Source organism: Schistosoma haematobium, chromosome 3 (assembly GCF_000699445.3).
Source record: "Schistosoma haematobium chromosome 3, whole genome shotgun sequence".
Taxonomy (NCBI): Eukaryota; Metazoa; Platyhelminthes; class Trematoda; order Strigeidida; family Schistosomatidae; genus Schistosoma; species Schistosoma haematobium.
The window spans coordinates 34413786-34440619 of record NC_067198.1 but is presented as its reverse complement, the minus strand read 5'-3'; the positions used below and the strand labels follow the sequence as shown (position 1 = coordinate 34440619).

The 26834-nt window shown below is 35.4% G+C and overlaps 1 protein-coding gene across 2 annotated transcripts in view; it reads right to left on the bottom strand.

The window, feature by feature from the left end:
- The window catches only part of MS3_00005607 (uncharacterized protein), a 30819-nt gene continuing 3985 nt past the window's right edge, over positions 1 to 26834 (bottom strand). The window contains exons 5-6 of one of the 2 annotated variants that reach the window (XM_051213703.1): positions 26286 to 26646; positions 1 to 607 (exon numbers count right to left, since the gene is read on the bottom strand). In XM_051213703.1, coding sequence (XP_051069702.1) covers positions 258 to 607; positions 26286 to 26646 — 711 coding nt within the window. In that variant the 3' untranslated portion in view covers positions 1 to 257. Of the gene's footprint in view, positions 26824 to 26834 lie in introns of both variants that reach the window. The other variant, XM_051213702.1, reaches the window with a different exon arrangement.

Below are 26834 nucleotides of genomic sequence, written 5' to 3'. Positions count from 1 at the left end.
CATCTCCGTGAACAACACTTCTCTCAGTAAGCAACAAGTGCCAGCCACCGCTACATACCCAACAACACTATACGGACAATAACACAATGATCCACCTCACACACCAAACACAAGTCATCACATCCAATCACATCAGACAGATCATCGCCACAAATGTCATCATCCACGTTTTCCGTAGTTCAACTGGTACAGATGTAGGAATGTATATAGATATAATTTTATGTAATGCTACAGTTTTTTTTATCATAGTGTATGGATTATTTTTTATGAATAATTATTTTACTTACCTCGCTTATCTCTGGGTCATTTGTTAGATGTGCATATGGACATAAATGAGACGATTTTCCAATACAACCCTTGCCTTCTGTTGACTCTTGACTTGTAATGATAAAAAGTTGTCCTGTTTGAGCATATTGTGATGCTAGTACCATTAGACGTACACATGGAGGATAAACAACCGGATCGCCAGTAAATGATGTGATCACTTCTTCTTTAATTAACGATTTTGGTTTTTGTTTTAAAGGATTAGAACTAGAAGTAGTGCTATTAGAACTATCCGTAGGACTTCTGTTCTTTCGTTTTCTTTTCTTTTTTGAATGTGTCAAATCTGAAATATATAAAGACCTAACTTTTATAGGAATATTATTCAAATATAATAACTGGAAAACAAATTTCCCACTTGTATCAACGTCTGATCAGTTCAAATCCTATTCTTTTTTATTAAAATTCCTATTTAATAAAGGAAAAATCTAGTAAGAAAATTCGGATTCTATTATCAAATATCCATTAATTTTCGCTTAACACATACATACAAGAACAGCTTCAAGTTTACATGGTGATTCGTATTTACAACGTTAGTTACTTCGGAATTATAATTTTGTAGATTGCATATATATTTCAGTAATATTCTCCAATAATTGTATGACAGAATATTTACATATGCTAAATATTTAAACCCTAATTAACATATGATACGTTGTTAAAAAATGAAAAATAAAACGAGTTTTTAGAGATACTTTGTAAGAGTAGTAAATGACAATACATCACCGAAGTAAACAAGAAAAATAGACTGCTGACATTATATTAAAGTGCACTAATAAGATTAAATTGTTTGAATATAGAGTAAAATAATTATTGTTTCTCCACTTAGAAAAATGTTCAGTTTCACTTTAATGGAAATTATAGATAAACAGGTACTGAGATGATGAGTTCATTGGGTCACTTTATATGTCGTTGTATTTATTGTACAACTAGAAATGTAAAGGATTCAAGACGCAAATATCTTCGTATTTGAAATATGTTAATGTTACTTTCATCCTATGCAATAAACTTGATCATAATGATGTATTTAGACGTTTAAATCTGGCTAAGTTAAATCTAAAATTGACGTTCGAGCGTCGAACACGAATTACAATTAATTCCTCAGACTTAATCACCTAATGTACTACTTTCTGTACAAGGTAATATTCATAAACCAGCAGCTTTTATTGAAATGCATATGAAAGGATACTTATCAGAATATTCTGAACGGTAACCAGATTATGTTGCGAAGATCCCCAAAACAACAAAGTGCGATTCATCCGGAAGAACTTTATCGAAAATGATTATCCCATGCAGTTCATAAATCAGAGTTATAAGTCGACAAATGATGCAGTAGGAAACCATTGTTCGTAAAATGAAAACATTTGTCAAACTTTCATTCAAAGATTTCACTAGTATGTTTAAAATCGTCGGCTAATGACCAACACTGAACTGAGATATATCAACCTGATAATCACAAATACAACTAAAAGGCTTCTTTTAGTTATCTGAAATCATATCTTCCTATTTACACGTACGTTGGAAGAACGAAGATAACATCAAAGAGAATCTCTGAACATATACAGATGGACTCGATCTTGATTGATAGAAACAAACGTTGTTTTTCGCTTCAGTCCGTCTATACATACACGAAGAACTTGTGGATCACTTGGCACTGAGAATGTGACAGCTTCGCCACTAAAATTCCCTTCCTTGTCCCTTTCCGCCTTTTTAAAAGTTACTGTTTGCTTTGTTTGTTCGAACACACTTTTTGTGGTTATCATGATACCACTTGTTTTAGTCAAATCTTCATTCATGATTTACGTTGATTACAATGAGCCTAATAATTTTGACATCATTCAACGGAATGTATAACCTCTTATTAATTTAGTCACTCTTTTTCTCATACATACTTCAACTATTATCACCATTATTATGATTACTTTACTATTGTTTTTTTCAATAATCATTATCACTCGATAGCTATTAACGTCCTCGACCTGATCTATATATAGTGACAAAAATTGCAGTTAACTATTCTCTGGTATGATGATTGGGAGTTCATCGAATAACGTTTATTAATTTCAACTTTTAACCTTATATCTTTGCTTCGTCTCCCGATATTCATCTCATACATAATCTTAATGATGTTCATATATTTGTTTCTTTCATCATATTCAATGATTACCTAATCACTTATTAGTCTCATTACCCTTACATAAGCTCTTTTATGATCACTGGTAATTATAACACCTGTTCCATTCTGAATTACTACTTCCCAAAATATAACTTTTGGTTACTCTGTGAACATTTATCTAAACTTCACAAACTAAAGTATGCTAAACAATTGTTTATAATTAAATTTATTATTAGTAATTGTAAATTTAGGGTTGTATGCATTTGATAAGAAACTGTGAAACAACTCATTTTATTCTGCAAAAACAAAACCTTGTTGTTCTTGCTCTGTTTAAACTATTACGGTTGTTATCAGGAGTTTTGTGGATATTATAGTAATTTTAATAGTTGAGATCGTGAGTCAATTGAAGCTAGACCACTATGGAAAACCTGGAAGCACATATGCTCACTAATGACGATCTTCAAAAGGTATTTCATGGAGTTCTATTGAGAAGAAGTGAACAGTGGAGTTCAATCGGGTCTGTTGTGAGATATCAACTCAATGAAGACAATGGTGGATGTGTCGCTCAATTTCGTGGATTAGTTGAAGTTAGACATTAACACCGTTGGATGTCGGTCAGCTCAGTGGTCTAATGGTTAAGCGCTAACGCGCGAGACTGATAGGTCCTGGGCTAGAATCTTACAAAGTGGGATCGTGGATGCGCACCGCTGAGGAGTTACACAGTAAGACGAAACGGCCATCCAGTGCTTCTGGATTTTCCATAGTGTTCTAGCTTTAATTGACTCATGATCTCGATTATCAATATTACTATTGTTTTCGTATGATGTTCTCAAAAAAAAAAACATGTATTATAATTTTGAATGATATTTTTACTTTGTCAACTATTTGAAATACGAACGACCTAATGACCTATTGTATTGATTTTATAAGTTGATTATCATTGGTTAGATATTTTTTTATTTGGTCACATTATTAAAATGTAGATGACCTTGATTAGTGTTGGATGAACACATATGTAAATATGAAAAGTATATAAAATGACTGGATACTCTTGAGAGAAGAAAATCCAACTTATTTTATTTAAATTGTGAGTATTTTATATAAAATTTAAATCATTTACATAATGAACTCTTAACTATTTAGTAGTTCATCAAATATTAATCATAATCTCTAAGTTATTATAACAGTTTCAGAAAATCAATGATATAAATGCATAGTTGATAGAACTATATGTTATAATTTTATTATGAAACTTGTCGGTGAATTCATCATATTGGAATACTTTTTTCTTTCTTTTGTAAAGTGGTGCAAATCAAAATAAATTAACGGAATACATACAATGTGTCAATGATAATAGTAATCATATACTACGACAACTCTAAGAAAGATAAAGTAACCGTTAGGAGTACAAAAATATTCCATGGATATATATATACTCACTAAAATACATTAGATTATAATAAGCACTATTAAATTTAGGCAGTTAACATAGTGAAAATGAATTTCGAAAGATGAGTTCCATAATAGAACGACTATGTATTCAGCACATTTTAAATTTCATTTGTGGTCTAGCTTTTCTATCTTCTATCTGAAGGTCGAAACACAATCAACAACGAAACTTTAATCTATAACTCAATATTCCTAAGTGGTGGCACGATTTGATTGGTTGTAAACAAGCAAAGACTAACAATAGGTATGAATATTAATTTCCACGAGGAAATAATGGATTATTAATTTGAAAACCGGTATTTCGTCACTTTTTTCATCTCGGAATATTGCTTTCCATGTAACATGATTTTCGGATATAAATCATTTAGATGACGCACTTAGGTAGGATGTAATCAGAATGGTGAACACAACAAAATCCCTTAGTCAAAAAATTTAGGTTCACTTATAATTAAGAATAGTGTACCAATACCTAACATTACATATCACTCAGTTATTAGATATTCCAGTCATAAGACTTAGTAAGAATATGGAAGTTTACTGAAAATGGTTTATGCAAACTACCAGAGGCATTAACTTGTGTTTGAAATATCTAATTAGACGACATCCCCCATTTAGTTTAGACATCCGTGGTTGGCAAAATCAATAGTACTGGAATTGAAATTAAAATATATAAATGTTTAATCTGAAATGATAAATTCGTAATCCTATAGGTATGTACGGATGAAATATGTTATGATAATATTGATCGTGCCATCATTATTACTATTAATATTATTATACCAGTATAAAGAGAAAATAAAACACTTTCCAAGATTATGCATAAACCGGAATAACTCATGAACTTATTTCCTATTTATTTGGAAACCGGTAACTTAACATACTTTCACAAAATCTTATTATCACTGATAAGTTTAAAAAAGGTAATTTTTAAAATAAATACAATTTAATTTGATTTATTATAAAGTGAAATTATATTCGTAAGATATTGCAGCGATTAAAATTGAGTGACTCCGATGTTTGACATAGGGCCGTCTGGTTCAAACATTTTCTGGACAAATAAAAATCATCATTGAATAAATAAATACAGTCTATTATTATGGCCGTCTTTCAACACGTTATTTGAATACGTTGGCTTGGGTATGTCGCATAATGGTAGATCATCGTTCTACAAGGGTCGTTCGAATGAAAATTGAGCACGTTCGTCCTAGTAGTTATGACTAACTTAGCCACATGTCATTTAAACATACACGATACAACATGGTTTGTCCTGAGAGACACTTATGACATACGTGTGCCATTGTAAAACCACTGCTGAGACGAGTGTTATGAGTTATATCCCTAAGGTAACTAAACATGTCGACACCCACCAGATGGTCTTGCCTAAACTTTGATGGGTCACTTGAGTTTGTTTTGTGTATGCTCTACCAATCGATAAACATAGTGAACACAGTCATCGACTAAGTTTCGAGATAAGGATTATTTCAAATGACTATTTCTTCAGGCCATACAATTAGATTTTAAACATGCACACATAGTATCACATCTTAACATAGCCTATCATATTAACTAATCTCCCATTAAGTGACCATTTAAGCTATTGTTTTACATTTTCACTCTTTGAACCTAAGTAACTTAATTCATGCACAGTACCGACTGGTTCATTCAATTGAACCTGTTTAATACTGACTGTTGCAATAAATATTTATTGATCTAGAGATGTTTGTGGCCCAGACAAAGATGGTTATTCGAAAGAAACCTTATCTCTAAGCTCAATCGATGACCTTTATGTTCACTATGTTTATCGATTGATAGAGTACATATAAAATAAACTCAAGTGACCAATCGAAGTTTAAGAAAATCTAATAGGTGGGCGTTAAAACTGTCATTCGATTGGTCGAATTATTAATTAAAAAAGAAACCACTTAATGTACAAACAAACATGAACAAACACACTATCCGCACGTCTCGTAGGGTCATGCAGCACGGATAGACATGTATGTTTTCCTTGAATGGTTAGATTTGGTCCGGTGATTATTTTGTTGACTTGTTTTATGCCAAGGTCACAGGTGAAACATGAAACCAAGTTTATTTGCCTCAGTCGTATCTTTAGGAGAGACGGATTCATCAACACCATTGGGTGTAAAAGTGAAATTAACCAATTCGACCCATAGGTCTCAATGTTCATAGATAAGCCACATTGCTTACTCATTTCACCATAATCTTACTGTTGTAATTATACGACGCATTCCACTGGTCACACTTTATAATGGCACTAACAGGAGAGCAATGAGAAAAACAAACTATGGTATGGATTGGGAAAATGAGATGCGTTAAAATCTATAGGGTGATTTATGGATCTTTAATAGTGCAATCATCATCAAATTGCACTCGCAAAGTGTACTAATCACCGAATTTGCCGGTTTTTGGAAAAGTGGTTTTCTCAATTGCCGTGATATTTTGACAAGACTAATATTGTCAGTTTGGGGCCTTACATTAGAACTCTAATGCTAGCGCTCATGTGATTAACATTTCCCAGCACACAAAGAAAGATTGTTCAGAAGTCGACAGGAAAATGACAACTGGAGTTAAATTAACGAAGACGAGTAACCCGTGTTATATTCTCTAGTTGTCAATGTTAATTAAATCCTGTCTATCAAAGTACGACTAGTTCAGTGTTAAATATCTAAATACAGTCAATTTATTTCAACCGACATCAGACAAAAACTACTAGGGGATGTCAGATAATAATATTAATAATTGATGGGAAATGTCTACACTATAGATCCTGTTGAAATTGTGTTTTTCGGCACCCACCCTTATTGTGTATTGTAATCCATATATCAGCTTGAGAAAACTAGGATAATTATTCAACTTTCGAAATAAGTACCGGGCTAAATGTGGCGCTGGATACTCAAGATAATTTAATAAATTCAAGGATAGATGACGAAAATGAACAGACTCACTAAGAAATAAGACTGGTGTTTTGATGTATCTTTCATTCACATGAGAGAAGAACAAAGCCAATCGTTTTTGACCAATGTTAGAGATCAAACTCATACAATTCAGGAATTCCATAAAGGGCTAATAATTTGATGAGTCATCATGATTCTACTCTATTTACTATCATTTGATATATTAAAATGATTATTACTGTATTCATATGAGCGTCAAGCTGTCTGACTAATCGAATGTAAGAAAACAACACATCCTATAATGTTACAGTGCTGGCTAACCTTGGATAAGAACATTAGAAATTGGTACAGAACAACAGTGACAGTTTCGGCTGATTAAATGATTGCACAAAATACTGCGATGGAATTAAAGCAAATCAAGCTACCCGAATAAATCTTATTCACAACATTTAAAGTGAGATTGACATAACATCTCCATAACCATGATGAAGTTTATGAGATCATCTTTGAAAATCCTATGCACAGGCATGAATTGAAGGGGAAACGTTACAAGCTAATGTCACATGCATCTTTGGAAAATAAACGAGCAGCAGAGAACTAGATTGACCATAAGGTTTTTGAAATGATTGAATAAATCATTTGTATTATCATGAATTCAGCCAAATCGTTTGTTAAAAACTTAGTCTTAAATTAACACTTAAAAATACTTACATTTATAACAATATTTTCTCTTTTATTTATAATGTAAATTAATGGATATTAATTGTATAGTTTGCCCAATACCTTATGAGTCAACCAACGCAAACAGACAGATTTTAGATGTTATGGTTATCATCATATTTTACATTATGGGGACAAAATAGAAAAAAAAACTTAGAATATCAGTTTTGAGACAAGTCAGAAAACGTCTCTTCGATGATTACGACTAGCTAGGAGACTATGAGAGTAGATATCAGGATACAGCACAGAAATTTCATGGAATGGGACAGAACTTTGGTGTTGCTACGTTCTTAGCATTGAAAATTGGGTTAGGCTATTTTTACTATGAGTAGGACATGTTTAGGATTTCCGAATAAATCATTTAATATTAACAATCACTTCAATGGCATAAACACTAAGAAAAAGATATGTTTAGTTCATTTAAAACTGATACCCTATATAACAACTGACTACTTATAATTATATCAACACAAATAACACTGAACTGATACGTCTAGTCGGTTTGATTTAGAATTGATGTTGCTGTGAGTTAAAAATCTTGAGCTATCTTTTCACTGTAAGTTCTGACAAGTTTTTGTATTAAATGGGAGCTCTCTGAGCCCTCATTAGTTGAGTGCGATGACGTCGAGATTTTACTTAGTCACATAAAACCAATGCGATATTCTCCCTATATGCTCACGGAACTTCATTCCTCTGCTGGTGTACTACCGGTTAATTGGTTATTTATAACTTATTTAGATGACCCAGACAATTGTGCGTTGACGTAACTGTTGAATTAATTTACTTAGTAGGAGGTACAAACTAAAGAAGTCATCCTCTAATTTTAATCGTGTTTGTATTTATAGGAAAACATTTCAAGTAGACTTTGAAACGTGGTTAAACTGTCTCTAAATTCCGCCATGTTTTATTCATAAGCCATATAAATAAAATGGTAAAATAGACTATAGTCAATATGTCTGATAAGTTTCTTAGCTTATCCTTAAATACCTGAAGGGTTTAACAACATGAGGTGTTTTGATGAACTTATATTGAAGACAAAGGCAAGAAAGTCTATTGCTATATACAAAATAGAATTGCCAAACACGAAACAAATAAAAATAAACACAATACCATTCTTTATGAATTTTCCCAGCCATAACAGGAGTGAATAGTTATCATATATATGTTGTATTATTGTGAACTCTGTTAGTTCAATCAGATTTTTTAGGGAGAGATTTAAATAGTTTCAAAGTTCCTCATTTACAAACTAACATTAGTTGGGAATATATCGAGAACGAAGAAGCCTTGATCAGCTGTTTTATCGCACAGCAAAACCAGGTCAAGTAAACAGCCTATGATCGAATCACGTACTCAAGATACACATGTATTAGCATCTATTTAAATCCCGATCGAATTACGTTCACCACCGTCTAAACAAATCTAGAAACATGTAATTTGAACTAAACGTAATAAAAGTCACCTAAATTTGTTGTTATTATTGTCTTTAAAAAGGATTGATAAAAACGTCCACTTCTTGATACCTAAACCTAAGGAAACATTAAACTGGAATTATCACTAAATGAAACCCCCAATTAGTACAGATTAGAGCATTTGATATCACTTCATATTCTTAACACATAAAAGACGACTAAGATATACATAACATCGGGTAACAATTAGAGGGTTTCCAATCAACAATATAAAGGTGTCTAAATAAACAAGACGAAAAAAGATTTAACTCCGATTTCAATTGAAATACGAACACCATGAATAAAATTTAGGGAGAACAAAAGGAATGAAAAGTTACAGATGACATTAAATAATTAAAGGACGAATAATTAAGGAAAACAACTGCACTACTGTGTGTCACTCACATTCTAGAACCATTCGATTAAAACTATTGAACATCCCCCTTCTTATAAGTCAGCACCAGCTAACGTGGCTCAGTGCAACATTTAGTGAGTTCATGGACTCATGCAAAGTAATGATCTACTTATTACCAGCTTTTAATAATCTACTCCTACATCAGTGAGCATTACATATCATAGTAGAGCAACAAGTATAACATACAACATAATACTTAAATATCATATTGCTTTATATTGGTACAGATGGTTGTGAAATAATTTTATTTACTAAAGAATCCAGGTATGAGTAGAAAGTAGGTATCATTAGAAAGTTGAGTTTATTTTCAACTATTGTTTTTACTAGTTCGATTGTGAAGAAAAGAATCAGGAGAGCATCTGTACACAAATACCCCAGTATACTTGAGTAACTAAGTACAACTTTAGTTTTGTCCTACAACTCAACATTTTAGAACTACTGTAAACTAAGGAACACATTTACCGCGTCCAGAACAACATAAGTCAAATTGATAATAATTAGTGAAGCTATGGCTCAGTTTTTTAGACACTAGGGACTTAAACTTTAGGTTAAATATATATGAAACCAGTTTTACCTAATTTAGCTCTCACAACTATGTAGTATATTTCTAGCATTCGACTCAAAGCCTACTTAACAAATTTGTTAGTGTACATAAATAAATTTAGCCTTCAAAACAATCTTATTTTTCCCTGGATTGTAAGTATAAGAAGTAACTTAACAATGAACACGATAAAGCGCGAGGCGAACAATGAATGATTTCAACACTTTAGCAATTTAATACGTTTAAGTAAGTCGTAATTAACGTAGAGGCTGCCAAAATTGAATGTCAGATCAAGTTGCGATAATGTACCACGAGATTAAACAAACATAGTGATTAAAAAAAGAGTTGATATAATTGGAGTAGCAATAAATGTGGGAATAAGGTTCCAGGAAATCGGATAAAAACACTATATGAAGGAATACCGGAATAAAAGATCCATAGTACGATTAAGATTGAATACACCTACACCAATTGGAACACTACTGAGTAATATCAAAAAAAATGTCCCCAACCACTGATTACGAATATCGCACCGATCCTAATCAGTTAGTCTGCTTCACCAACACGGCTCACATCAACAATAAGTGACTCTACCGACTGACACCATGTATTGGTTCGATGGACTAGCCTGAGCTTTCTTCTAACATATTTTTTACACAGAGAAAACTGTCCGCTGAAGTAGTTGATTGAGCATGTTTTAAAATATACCCAAGCCACCCTAAGTCGATGAAGACTTATACCTGCATCAGCTAATTGGTTATGCTGGTCTGGTACCCTACATCTAATATCAATATTGCTCAACCAATCGTTCCACAATATGTTAGCAATCCTATGAAGATATCTATGATCAAATACTTACGCTCTAAGTGTTTAATTTACTCTCACAGCCAAAAATCAATATGTGAAAAAAATCATACAGAAGAGACAATCCAGTTTAAATAATTAAAACCAGGAGAAAAATTTGTTCATTTAAGGGGGTTGCTCCCGTTTTTATGAGGAACGTAAAAGAGAACTACGGCAGGACAGCTACTGGCTTTTGTCCTTAGTCACGGTCTGATAACGTAACAAGCCACTCAGTTGCACCATCTCTAGGACCCCGACCAGGAAGTCGTGATGGACCAACAAATACCAGTTTCATACAGATTTCTTTGACACAACGGCGGTGTCATATAAAGACCACGTCTTCGTATTTTCCAACCCATCCCAGGGTTGGCAAAAAATGTACAATATGGAAGCTTCTGTGATGGCATACAGAATAAGGGCTCGCCACGAGACCTGAAAGTTTCGGGTTCAACCCCCGTTTGAATTGCTAATGCGCACTGCTGGAGACACATACTGCGAAGAAACAGCTGTTGGACGCTCCCTTGTTATCAAAGGTTGTCTAACGAAGATCAATCATATCTAAGAATAGCTAGTATAACACAGTGTTATTACTGGAGATGTTTACTGATACATATGTCATCTCTATTTAACGAATCGTTGATCCTTGATAACTGAGAGATTCCGATCATGACAAACCTATGGCATTTAGCCTCCAACTACTCGGTAGTACAGATGATACTTTATACATGTGGTTTCAATTGTTATTATTTATTAAACGGGACTTGAACTCGTGAAAGATTCAGTCGAAACCTAAAACGCAGTAAAATTTGACATTCAAACTTGACAGAGTTTACGAATATATTGTGATTTAAATTTTACATAAACATGAAGATTAACTTATATTTTATTAACTGGCATTAATGGAGAAATTTCGTCTGACTAAATTTTCTGTTGAGGCGTACAAATGGTAGACTATGATTATGGTTGACTTAGACGTAGATACTAACAAATAACAGAATAGTGATACAAACACTTCAAGGTCATGGTCCGTTTTTACTTTATTAGAAATATGGTATGTCTGTCACACGTCAACATTGCTTCTTATTTGTTCATAAATCCACTATTGATTGATGCATCCATAATACAAGCTAAAAGTGAACGTAGTGATCGATAAACAGTAGTTTCAAAAGACGGTTTTTAAATGTTTGACAGATAACAAGATATAAGATTGGGTACGACTAATGTTTATGCCTTAAGAGTTTTCTTTTAGCTAATATACATTTAGCGATATTTCTTTAATATGTAAGAAGAATTGTTGAGGCCTAATTTGAAGTTCACAAGCATCTTTAACCAGTTAACATCAACATAGAGTCCAGGACAGATGTACGTTGACCCAAGCTGCCATACAATTTTAGGACGAGATGTTTAATACAAGTGACCAAAATAGTATAATCGGAATGACAATGAAGATCATTAAAGATTGAGAATAGGGTTCGAAAAGACAGTGGGAATGAATACTGGGGTTCAGGATTGAGAGGAAGATAAAGAGTGAATGAATTTGCACTACTGTGGACGATACTGAGCCATCTCATAGTCTCGAGTCACTGATCACTGTTATTGTACAGACTCTGATCGGGTAGACTGCGTGGACTGACGCCACGCCATGGTTTTAGCTAACCTATCCCAAAATCAGTCTTCTTTTATAGACTATGTTTTACAGTCAGAAGTTGTACGTACGTACGAAATTCTATTTTGTTGACTGACTGACTTATTCAGTGCACCCACGCTCAGGTCTGAAACCCGCCTGGTTTTCCAAGGTTTGCTCTCTACGAACTCTGACTAAGTCAGATGTTTGTTGAAAATAGGATTTTAGACAGCACATTGGCCAGACTGATTCATTTGTAGTTATCAGAAGAGGATTTGTGTCCTTCATCCCGACCGTAACTGCTACCTTGACACACTGGTCGGGCTTCTTTATCGTGATGACCCAACCGAGCTATATTGGCTGGAACATATGTTCCTGTAGGTTCTACCATGCCAGGCAGGTCGATTAGGGAACGGTAAGACAAAGCTGCAACTCAATGTCTGAGGGCGAAATCGAACTGCTGACTGTAGAGGGGTGTGACAGAAATAGGGTGTTTCCCTCGGACAAACAGCATCTACAGCGATGCTACCTTCTCACAAGGAAGGAAGGGGTTAGAAAAGGTCGATCCTAAAAATGTCACACCTCATCTTACCTCACGGATTTCCGTCTCCGGCGGTAAGGCCCTTTGAAGAACGGAGCTAACACGTCAAAAACCTTCCACAAAAAAGTCGTGCGCGACCGGCCTCAAGCAGTTGTGCCTTGGGCTCTGCGATCACGCTCCCAGGCCGTAATGGCCGATATTAATCCGAATTCCTTTTCAAGTTCCTCAAGAAATACCCTTCCACGGTGTGGGCAGCCGGGAAGTGACACCAGCTCTCATACCCGTAACAGCACACGAGACAAAGTTGGTCACGTTCAAATCCTTCCTACACCTCCTAATACCTCGCTTATCTCCACGGCTACTACTTCTCCCGTCCTTTTATCATCTCGCGCCGCCAGGGCAAACGATTCGAGTACGCGGAACGTTATTCCTGGTCTCCTGAAACCACGCTCTAAACTACACGTAGGAGCTTTTAGCGTACGAACACAGTGCCAAATAGGACAACAGGCTTTCTTAGCTAGGACTTTAGAATCTCGCGCCATCGATGTGTGCTGCGTCTCCGAAACACACATACAGGATCCGAGTAGCGATGACATAGTTCTATTTGGTGAAGACGCTGACAAAATGCAGTCTTCTGACCACTCTAAGCAACAATGCAAGCATGTTCGGCATGCGATTCTCCCCCTCGAAACGCAAAATGTTACTTCAGGATTGGGTTGCTTCGACACTCGAACTAATGATAGGAAGTGAAGTAGTTGAGTATATCGATTGCTTCACTTATCTTGGAAGTCTCATCAGCCCTTGTGATCTGGTGTGTGACGAAATCTCAGCACGGATACAGAAGGCTCGACTAGCTCTTGCCAACTTGCATCACTTATGGCGTAGGCGAGATATCCGTCTATCAACCAAAGGACGTGTTTACTGTGCAGCAGTTCGTTCCGTCCTACTTTATGGCAGTGAAACATGGCCGGTAAGAGTAGAGGATATTCGTAGGTTACTAGTATTTGATCATAGGTGTCTTCGAAACATTGCTCGTATATCCTGGGACCATCGAGTAAGTAAAGCAGTTGTTAGGAAACGGGTACTAGATAAGAATGGCAAATCGATTGATGAAGTGGTGAAACTTCATCAGTTGAGATGGCTGGGACACGTGTTACGTATGCCCAACCACCGACTGCCTCGATGTGCGATGTTCAGTGGTATAGGAGTAGGTTGGAAGAAAGCTACGGGCGGCCAGACCAAAACATAGCACAAATCTATGAAGTCACTGACAAGTGTGGTGAGCCATGTTGGTAGATGTAGACTACCTGGTTGGGGACCACGAGATGATAGCAACCGATGGTTAGAGACCCTGAATGACATGGCTCAAAATCGTTTGTAATGGCACAGGTGCATACACTCGTTGCGCTCTCCCAAATTTTAATCTCCTGATTCCTCCTTGTCTCTTTTCTCTCTTCCCAAATTTATTTAACTGGATTATACTCCTTAAATAACATCTCCAAACCCTGATCTTCCCGATTACTGCTTATACTCTTACTACCTCTACCACTACGGGATTTGAATCGACAACTGCATCTCTGTGCTGTGGTATGTTAACTCGAACTGACTGACTGACTGTGTCCTTCATGATAAACTGGGACGATCGATAATCAGGACCAAGTAGATTGAATTGCGTTTGCCTCTTAAACTCTAGCTAATATCTCAGTCAGTTCATTGGATAATATAGGACCACTGTTACTCAAGACCTCTGGGACCAGGCCACCTAGACCTATTGCCTTCCCTCGCTTTAGGTTAGATATGGCCTATTCAATCTCCCCAATTTCCCACTCAGGTTGTACAAAGATAATTGGTAACTGGAGGTCAACTGAACTTTTCCCTGAAGTGATCTGTAGATCGTTCCAATTTCTTTGACTGAAAATAAATAATGTTTCTGTCTTTTTCCAAAATATTCTCAGTAACATCTGACTTCTCTCCCTCTAAATGCAAGTTGTTGCTTCAGGACTGGTCTGCGTCAACACCTGAACTACGAATAGGGAGTGAAGTAGTCCAACGCGTTGACAACTTCACTTATCTTGGAAATCTGATCAGCCCTAATGGGTTGGTGTCTGACGAAATCTCAGCACGGATTCGAAAAGCTCGCTTGGCTTTTGCCAACTTACGTCACCTATGGCGAAGACGAGATATCCGTCTATCAATAAAAGGACGAGTATACTGCGCGGCAGTCCGTTCTGTTTTAATTTACGGCAGCGAAACATGGCTCAAAATCGTTTGCAATGGCGCAGGTGCATCCACTCTCTGTGTTCTCCCAAATTCTAATCTTCTGAATTCTTCATGTCCCTTTTTTCCTCTTTCCAAATTTATTTCACTGGATTATACTCTTTAAATAACATCTCCAAACCCTAATCTTCCCGATTACTGCTTATACTCTTGCTACCTCTACCACTACGGGATTTGAATCGACAACTGCATCTCTGTGCTAATGTGGTGTGGCAACTCGAACTGATGTACGTACGTACGAAGTTCTACGTTGTTACTGACTGACTGTAAGCTACTAGTATTTGACCACAGATGCCTTAGAAATATTGCTGGCGTCTGCTGGAATCACCGGGTAAGTGATGGTGAGGTTAGACGTAGGGTATTAGTGGATGATGGTAAACCAGTTGATGAGGTTGTGAATCTTCATCGACTGAGATAGTTGGGCCACTTCCAGAGAGAGTTAACTCTTTCCACCGTCGGTCGTTCATCATTTGTGATGAGATCAATGCACGTATAGTGAAAGCCAGAGTGGCTTATGCCAATCTGGGCCACCTTTGGCGCCTTCGTGATGTTAGTCTGGCTGTAAAAGGTCGGATCTACAACGCGTCGGTGAGAGCAGTTTTGCTCTATGCTTGTGAAACCTGGTCTCTCCGAGTTGAGGACGTTAGACGACTCTCTGTGTTCGATCATCGCTGTCTCCGAAGGATTGCTGACATCCAGTGGCAACACCATGTCAGTAATGCAGAGGTTCGGCATCGTGTGTTCGGGCACAGAGATGATAATTCAATTGGTGTCACCATCTTGAAACACCGACCTCGGTGGCTTGGACATGTTCTACGAATGTCGTCCCAGAGAATTCCACGTCGTGCATTATTTGCCGACTCTGGGACTGGTTGGAAAGAGCGGAGAGGTGGTCAGTGCACGACATGGTGTCATGGTATGAAAGAATGCTGCAAAGGACTGGCTTCTGTTGGTCCTTCACGGCTCCCTGGTTGGGGTCCGAGAGATGGTGCTACACAGTGGCTAGAGACGTTATCAGATATGGCTCAGAATAGAAGCCAGTGGCGATCCTGCTGTAACCTTCTTTTACTTTCTTCATAAAAAGTGGTTGTGTCTCCCTTACCTGAAGGATTTCTTCTGATTGTACCTTTCCATTCCCTCGTTACTACCACACTACCTTACACCAATCTCGTCGTTATTGTTCTCTTTTTCTTTTTGCGCTCCTTAGTTTTTTTTAAAATATATTTCTCTTCGAATTCTCATTGTTTTGTGTGGCGCATATATATTGGCGCTCTTCTGTACCAATATTCATGTGTTCAAATAAATAAATAATAAATAAACCGTCGGTCGTACCAGGGCATATGGGATCCCCTAGTGTACATGTCTTCCCTCATGCTCTAGGTTTCAACTTTCTAAGAGTAACCCATTTCTTGAGCATAATTGCAGCAGACGGTCACTGCATATGAGTACCTGGCTTTTTTGAGGAAATGATAAAATTTGACGTAAAACTTTGAATCCATCTGAGCTACGATCAATGGAGATATAGGAAGCAATGACAAAGAGGCAACAGTATGTCTGTCCCTCCGAGTTCTTATTGTGTCATTGAAACGAACAGCAAACAAGAGACTGTTGATAGGATTTCATTCAATAACTGCCTATTCTCTTTTCACTATACCTACACCGACAACATCACAAAGAGTTGCTTTGGCGTCACCAGGTACACGATGAGAGTTTCTCGTTTGCCCTTCATGCTGGTTACATGAAGTCAAGTGAATACCCACACTGGGATACTGTATCCGTGTTTCGGAAATACGGATTCTAAAACATTATCCGGAGGCGCCTATCATCCGCCTTGAAATAGGGCTCGGACATTAAAGGCTTAACCATTGAATTTGAAGCGCCGTTTCAAAAGACCTGAGATAGTATTTTGTGAACAAGAATCTTTGGCATTGGTGGGATATGTTGAAGAAATCAAAGAAAGATTAGATTTGACAGTGGAAGAAGTAATATTTTTCACGTGAAACTACTGTATTTAAATCATGAAAAGACAGGGCCTAGAATGAGCCCGTAATCGGCATCTTCACAATTAATATTTTTGCTGGTGTATTAAATATACTTCCTTGAGAATTGTTTTTCAATGACCTACTCTAATTGTCCAGTGTTAACAGTCTACTCAGTCAAATAAATTCAACTGAGCAACACGAGCCTCAATGTTAACACAAAATAAGTACTGCTTTGTTAACTAAGAATAAAGTGAAGCTGAGCTTGATTATGTATCCAAAAGTGTATTGCGTCTTATTAATTCAAGGATTCAAAATGCTAAAATATTCTGATTGTCATTGTTAATCAACATGTGTTGAGGCTATGAAAATATTTCGGTGTTCAACAAACAACCTAAACTATTTGAGATACAAATACAGTAGACCTACAGAAATATACTAGATCTTGCAATCACAATAATATAAAAAGACTTATTTCATTATATGCAATTCACTATATACAGGACACCAGACAATGATTTCGCACATAACTTAAGACAAAGGACCTCCACTCACTAATTTTCACATAAACATTGAGGTAAACAATGACAAGGTTTGCACATAAATGTACTAGGGTAGCACTTTGTTGATGAACAGATCGACTAACAGAAAGAAATAAACTTTAATGTAACTGGCCATTCATTTTAAATAATACTTCCAGCTGAAAACAACCAGCTATAGTAAATAATACAGTTACTTCGAAATAATTTCAATCTTACTTGCTTATTCAAAGATAAGATATTGAATATAATATTAAGTAATATAAAAGTTGGACAAGAATTTCACATACTTTAATCCAATTATTCAAGAAGATTGAGAACTAACAAACAAACAAAAATGTGTTTGTATTCACATTTTCTGATAACTAGTGCTCGTTGTTCACAATTTCTGTCTGGAATTAATGTAAGCAATAGGATAAATGCCAGATTTGTGTTCATTTATGCAGGAAGCAATTTATAGTACTTTTATGAAAAGCATAGATACTGCTAAGATTAGATCTTATTGATTTAAAACACTAAGATTACAGGCTTCTCATGATTTCAAACGATGCCACTAAACTTAAACAGATCAAAAGCAAGCAAATAATTAATTTTCAAGGTGGAAAATGAGTGCTATCCAATTACAGCTGTGAAACGGTCATATAAAATGTCTACTTGCTTGATATAATTCATGAAAATCCAATTTATGTAGAAATAATGACAAAGGTTATAACAATTTACTTTACCTTTAACTAATTTTTCGAAAATACCGGTTTTCGTCATAACGTTTGAGTAAAATTCAGCTTGAATTTTGGAGTAGTGACCTAATGGTTAGGAGTTGAGTATTTAGATCTACACACCATTAAATTCAACACAATTGTCATTTATTTATTAAGTGGATGTTTACATATACAGCCTTTAGTTATGTTATTAGTAAAAACAATATTCATTATGGGGAAAATTGCGGTTTGATGCAGGGTACCAGGTGAGGATGGCAAGTCGATTGATGAGGTAGTAAATCTCTATCAGCTGACATGGTTAGGATATGTATTAAGTACTCCCATCAACCGGCTACCTAAATGCGCAATGATGGCTTGAAGAAAGCCAGGAGTAGGCAAACCATTACATGAATGGGGTCAGCATAAATACTATTACCCATGGTTAGATTGTGCGTGATATGGATTAAAATAGTTCCCAATAGCGCAGGTGTACTTTTTGTTTTTCTTAGATTCTAAATTTTTACATTACCTTAAAAAACATTTTATTCTACTGATTCACATTTTCTAAAATCGTAAATTAAATATTTAGTTTTTTCCATTACCATTAACACTCTGTGATTTGCCCTGACAATTTCATATCACTGTGATAATGGAGTGTGACAACTTGGACCGATGTGCATGAGCTAGGTTCTCAGTCGCGAATGACTGACTGCCTTTGAAAGGCTTTGTTAAGAAACAATAAATAAGGTCTAAATGTATAGGTATCAATACGAAAAATGTCGCATTCTCATAAAACAAAGTGATTAACTTATTCACCAAGTATTTAAGTAGGAGGCACAAGTTAGAAGGCTAATGAAGTAACTCTGCTGGCCAAATCGAACCAGGTGGAGTGGAGTTCGAAACTGAGACCTAGTAACCCAAAGTTGAACGCGTTAAACAGCAAGTGAACACTACATTTTTAAAGACAGCAAAACTGACTTGAAGCAGATACTGCCTGAGTTCCGATGTAATGCTCTTAGAACACTAAGATAAGCAATCCTGATTGCATTTATTTAGCAAACTTAAGAAATTTCTAGACGATGGAGTTTGAAAAGCGTTAAAAGCCGCTTATCAGTATTTACCTGAGTCGAAGTTTTTGTTAACAGTCTACTTAAAAAGACAAATACAGCTCCCTTAATACATGGATGGTTTCCATCTCACCGATTCACTTTCTTTTCTCAAGAATTGGAGTAGTCAAGGGTTGTAGTACTACTTTATATATGTGAGTTGTGAAGAGTGTGCTAAACATTTCCAGATTTTGTTCAATGCATTTGGAAACTTCTGAACATTTTCAAAGTTCTCGTCATCAGAACAATAAATGTCATCTAATTTTGATTTTTAGGCAAGATAAAAATTAAAATAGAACAGATATAGGCCACAAAGTCCCACCCCAAGAAAAAGTGAGCGAAAACACCGAAAAAATATTCTCACTTCATTATCTTAGATGGCAATATCCCAAAATGTCTGGCAAGAGTTTGAAGTGTTACTTGTAATACAAATACGAATGTCCAGCCCTAATATTGGAGTTTAGGATTGTAATACATCCCGAACTACATACTTAAAACTTACGAGTTGCTGTCTACAGGTGTTTTCAAGTAGACCAGGATCTCAAGAACTGTAGGATGAAGTTCTGTTCAATATAATAGCGCTGAACATTAGCTGTTTATGAGAGTTTTCGTTTACAAGCTCTAGTCTTAGGAACTACGGGATTATCACATGATAAACCGTTCTAATAAATTGAGACATTCAGCAATCAAGAGCAGTCTATGAGAGCTACTTCCTTTTATGCTCGTTTGCTTTGAAATTATTTTATAGACTAATTCCAGGTTATTTTACAGACATCTGGGGACAAAATGACTTTTATTCTTGATTGCGGACAACTGCGGTGCAGATACAGACCACTGGTATATGATTTGGTAGCTTACTCTGAGATGGTTTCGACAAGCGACTCAATTACTTTCAAGTCTATTTAAAGTGTCCGGATCAAAACTAGTAACTAACTGATGTCGATCTCTTACCGATTGCTTCAATTTGAAATTCACGTTTCCGGTAATAATCGTGTGGACCAATTTAACTTGAAGTTACTTCAGCTCTAACTTATGTTCAGGGTCAACTAGAATGAATGTTCGTGCATCAGTTGGTGAGACTGATTAGACTTGTTTAATTTTGCCAAGTTTCAATGGTAGGCTATATAAAGACAATGATCATGGATGTACTTCACTAAGGTTTGGAAAGTTCCTTTGTCGACATAGTCAGTTGTAAACAAAGTAGAGCTTATCAAATCTATACATGTCTAAATTCCAAAGCCATATCAGAGTGACGAAGTATAATTAGTAAAATGAGTAACTAAATGGTTGACAATAGTAATATCTAAGATATTGAAGAAAACTAGATATTAGAGAACATGGTGAGAAAAGGGATGAAGCCAATAAATAAAAAGTACGAAGTGACACTAAAACTCAAAACTTATTAAATCTGCACCAAAGTAACTAATCTTGAGTAGTGCCACCCGTTGCCAACCATGTAGTTTGCACCAACCAACACGGCCCACGTTAACAAATGACTCCAGCGACTGAAGCATGAATTGGTTTGACCAGTCTGGTTTTCTACGACAAATCTTTTTTCTAGTGAACACCGCCAGCTTAGGTGGCCAGTTGAGCATAAACAAACACACACCGTCAGCCAGCTTGCCATATTTGCCTGGTATCCAACGTCAACATCACTCACTCGATCGTTCCACGACATAATAAAACTTTACAAAACATTTATGACTAAGTACTTACAACACGAGAGTTATTTACTCTCATAGGTTATAAATTTAGTCAAAGAACAATACAGAGCTGACCGCTGTGCAGTGTACTCTCCCATTCACTGGCAGGCGAACATCCCCCCTACGTTACAGGTGTATTGCAACAGTACAAATTAGGTGAGTTTTGTGTATTCGTCCTGAGATCTCATTAGATATCAAACCACTAGGTTTGATAAGACTGCCAAAATAAGTTAAGTGACCAGAGTGCTTGAGCACTCTACTCCCTGTAATCAAACTACGGGACATCTAGACTAACCCAGGAGAATTATCTTACAGTTATGGGAGATTTTGTTTCAAGCAAATCTTCGGATGACCCACGATCCGGGCATAACAGATGAATTTACTAACAATTCGAGAAAATATCACAGCCAATATCGCTACTGGTTAGCTATGGCTTTTTCAACTTTGAAGATTTCTAGAAGCCTTATATCGATTTCGTATCTAATTTGTCGATGAAATATTGGGAACCTGAGGCCTACTAAATTGCTATTCAGTGTTTTACCTAATACCTGACCGATTTGTTTTCGAATGGATCATTACCCAGACTTTTTAGCGTACCTTCATGTCTTTTTGAAGAGTCTAAACAGTTTTCTAATGTTATTCATTGACACCGTCCTCTTCATTACTTTTGGATTTCTTGTTCATCACTTTTCGTAATTATTTCACTAACTTAAGATGAAGTATTTTTGTGTGTTTGTGAACTTTACTAATTAGATAGTAGCTTCTGAAATTTGCAAGGGACCTCAAACATAGTGTTATTACATTTACTACGCGTAATTATGCTTTAGAGTCACCTTGAGATAGATACAAGTTATCCTGTTACTCTGTATACGATTCGAGAATTGAGAAATTTTACATACATCTGATAAAGCAATTTCAAACAGTTATGAATTTAACGCAAGTCGTACAGCACCTTATTTTGACAAAAGTCATCCTAGAACAAAACTTTTCCCAGTAAGTTATTTTAATCTCGATGTTGAATCATCTACGTTCCAGTCAAAGATATATTTGTGTTATGTTCAGTATTTACAAGATCATGGGTTAACGAGTGAATGTGATAGGGGAAACATGACATTTATTGCAACGCGCAACTCAAAATTTTCTATTTTACAATAGAATCGTTATATTCCGAATGGTATCTTTCGAAAGTATTGTTGTCCTTCGAACCGCTCGAGTACGACAATTTCTAATACCCCAAATTTAATTATAGGATTCAAAAAAGTCACCAGTTGTGTAAGACTTAAAAAGCCACGTAAGTAATAATAATAATACGAAGACAAACTTTACGATAATTTACTTTCATGATGGAAAATTTTTCATATCCATTCAAGTCGTGATTTGTTTTTGTAATGACAGGGCTACAAACAAACATGAACTTTTAGGGACGAACGTGTTATTTACTAAAAAACCCAAATAACGAAGTATTGAACCCAGGTACTATTATTATGATTTAACTGCCTTTCTGATAAATACATGTGAATCAGCCGACTCCTAGGCAGAGGTTTGGTTGGACAATTAACAATAAATTAAGGGAGTTGTACCTTCTGAATCATCCCTACACTCCGGAAAATGATTACTATTGACGGCCTAGGGAAAAATCTACTCTATAGACCGAATTATTTTTATGACTAACATAAAAAGTGAATGATGAAATTATGTACCGCAGACAAGACCGAAATAAAACAATAGGAACCAACTCAAGGATTTTACATCGACCAATGTATTACACTGACGAACACATCGCACAAAACCAAGTTAGGTATTTTTAACACGATGAGAATAAGAGATAAAAGCAGATGTCTAAAAGTATTATTCCATCAACCGAATAGAGCCTTTCGCAAGTGTGGTCGAGAAATAGCTGGAACTCGCTGAAAACAATTACCTAAACGTGAGGACTAACACAGCGACAAAATGTCAAGTTTGATGTACATCGAGACAGAGGGAATACGAACAAAGGAAAACCTCCACATGCGTTTGCAAAAGTTGCCAATAAGGAAAGATTATCGGAGAGGAGTAACTTTACAAAAAGAAATAAAAAACTAAGTAACTTCTTGTATTATAAGTATGGGAAAGGGTTAGCTAAATCACCTTTCTGCCACAACTAAGGAGTATAGATCGGACGGTAATCACACCCATGACCAAAACCTGTCTGACAAATTATTGCCTATTGCCTGATTATTTAAGAAAATCAGCCTACAGACCATCTACCCAACAACTTAGCTAACGACGTTGTGAAATATAGGACTGCAATTTCGGGACTTACTTTGAATTAACATGTACACATTCGTGCCAGGTTCACTATGACTGATTGACTTACTTGAACCAATATTATCCATGGTGAAGAACTGCTATCCTGTTTACCCTTCGAACATAATTGGCCCAAAACATATCAATCCCATAAATAATAAGTGGATAATATACCAATCCTTATGTTTTACTTACTTCCGTCGACCCTTATAACTACTAGGGGATACTTTAAAACAATACGCTTACTTCAAAGATCGAAAATTGTTGACAGATTCGATATTAAGCACCCAACATGATAAACGGATCAGGAAGACTCAATTATGATTCTACCACATCAATTCTCTCATTTACATACACGTACTAAGGTCATGAAAGAAAAGACACAACAAGATTGAAGTTTTACTCGCGTGGTACCAAATAAATGTAAACAGTTTAGAGGAAAATGAAATTTAATAAACAAAACACTATTTTTTTATCTAAACTATCTGGTACAAAGTAAATATCACTCCATCCATGAGCTACTAGTTGTGTGCAACGGGTACATATTCAGTGCCATGTACTAAGATGTACACAGTGCCTACTTCTTTAAAACTAAAATGAACTTTACTTATTGAAAGAAAATCAAATTTATGCGATGAAGCTAATTTGGAATAAAAACCTATCATAAAGCAGTGAGCGGTAAACCGTGGGAGCAGTCGAATCCACATTTTTACATGAGTCGTAGTACGACGGTTTAGATATTACATACTAGTCTTCGGCAACGTACATCACATGTAAAATCTGACTGCGTTCAGAAATAGGAGAAACTACTTAACGATTCGTATTTCGTACATTAACTTACTTGATACTAAAAAAATAGGGATTTCGAAATTCGCTATCACAACCTAATCATACTGATATACACCGCTACAAGGATAAATGATGTTTGTTAGAATTTACAATTACATATAAACTAAGCTTTCGTTTCGATGGTTTAAAAGTTTTATAGACCCATTCACCCTAAACAGAACAAATTCGAAGTGTGGTGGCTGAGGATCTAGTCAGATTATCTTAACTGTCAAAATTAGTTACTAGATCGAATAAAATTCTATAACGAATTAGTCAATGAAATATGAATAAAAAAATTGTTGAACATCTGTAATTGGTCGAATCATTTATCCTACTTTAAAAACTTCGATAGTATCCACTGAGCAATTGATAATTGTATCTTTGAAACACAAATACACTGCAACAGATGATTTCCCAAATTTAAAACGTTATAGCCAGTCATTGAAAGAACAGCACAAATCAATTTATTGAATAAGGCTGGCAGCTAAAAATGAAAATTTACAAGACAAAATATTTAACCAGAAATTTATTTAATGTACAACATTCACTTTGATTTTCATCCAGTTAGATTTTACGGTTTTTCTTGATGATTCTTGTAAAATCCGTAGAGCTCTCCGTTTGACGACTGTTTGCTTTCAAATGTTAACTCTAAAGAACTTTTAAAGCTAAAACAAAGGCTAGTTACGTTCAAAAAACAAATTGTATCTGAAAATATTTTTAATTCGACTAAACGGCGTTTAAGGGATATAAGCGTACTTCCTGTCATGTCATTAGTTGCAAAAAAAGCAATAAATGATAAGAACAAAATAATTTGTTCTAAATTATCTAATACACTTGTAAATCTTGGTGCGATTAAAGAAGCATTTGAAAAGTTTATAAAGATTTGTGTGCTACCAAGTATAGAAGAGATATAGTCTACAACACAATTGTCAAGTATTAAGCGGCTGGTAACTAAAATATTACTCATATTGTTGAAGTGATTTAACACAGTACAGCTTTAAAACATTACAAAACATTTGTCAAAAATGAACAAGTCGAAATAAAAGGACCAATTTAGTAACGAGGGAAAGATGGTTATGAGATGAAACTAGTAGATTAGCAGCTATGTAAAAACCATAGCGTTAATGTAAGTGTTTAAACGTGTGAAAATTTCTAGAATAACAGATTATAGTTTCTGCTCGAAATTAGTCTGCGTAACCGCAAGTGTTGTTTCATAAGACAATAATAACGGAATATCACCTACAGACTATTTAGATCGCTAATAATATCGTTAGGACTAACTTCAACTACGAATATCAGTTATGTTGATCACGTACACCCATAAAAAGTTTTGTTATTAATGAAACATGGCCATCGAGACCAGAAACTGCTACCCGCTATTTTCCATCATAAACAAAAGAAAAAGTATTTTGTATCATAAATACTAATCTTGTAAATAGGACAAGACACATCAAGCTTTGCTAATTGACAAGTATATACATATTTCACCGAAAAGTAGTAAATATTGTACTAATTACAATCTATGGAAAAATACAAATAAATCGATGACCTAATACCAACAAAACTGATTTGCTGAATGAAAATTCAACATATTATTATTCTTAACCTGATAATAATAATAATAATAATAATAATAATAATAATAACAATAGTAATAGTAATAATAATAAGCATTTTAGATAGGATTTACAGATATCTCACTTTTTAATCAAGCATCACACAGAAATAGCGAAAAAGCACCTCTTCATCATTTTGATAAAACTCATGTACAGAAATAAAACGATGAATAAATGCATTCTTGAATAAAGTAACGTACTTTAAGCGGAAACTTGTTCACGCACTGACTAATTTAAAAGATGAAAAAGTGGGATAGAAATGTTAATACACAAAAAATGAAAGATAAATTCACAATATGGGCGGTAAGTTCAGAAGAACTCACTTCGACTTTTGTACGAACACACAGAACCAGTAGTAGAAGATGATCGATGCCTGCGTCGATGGGAGTGTTTTCTTCTCCGATGTTTACTACGTTTATAGCGGCTTTCATCACTACGAGAACTTCCAGAACGATGGGAGTATCTGTAAGATTTTTGTCTGCGCCTTGTATGTCTATGAAATGATGGACTTTCACATCTATGTTTGTAGTATGAACGACAGTATTGCGAACCAGAGTGACTACGACTTCTCCGTCTTCTACGATGACCAATATCACTGCTTGTTGACCGACTTTGTCTAGATACAGTCTTTGATAGGTAACCATGATCGTTTTCTTTTTCTGCTTTGTGGCGCTGTTGCATTTTCTTCATTCAACACCCCCAACAATTACATCCCGAAAGTGAAAAGTAATGAAAATAAAAGAGTACGTAAGTAAGAAAATCGAGATAAAATGTCAAATGTTTGTTTCTTTCGAGTGGATTTGATTGTTTTCTGTACAACTGTATTTCCACTGATGATCCGATGACTCGATATAAACTGACCTAAAATAATT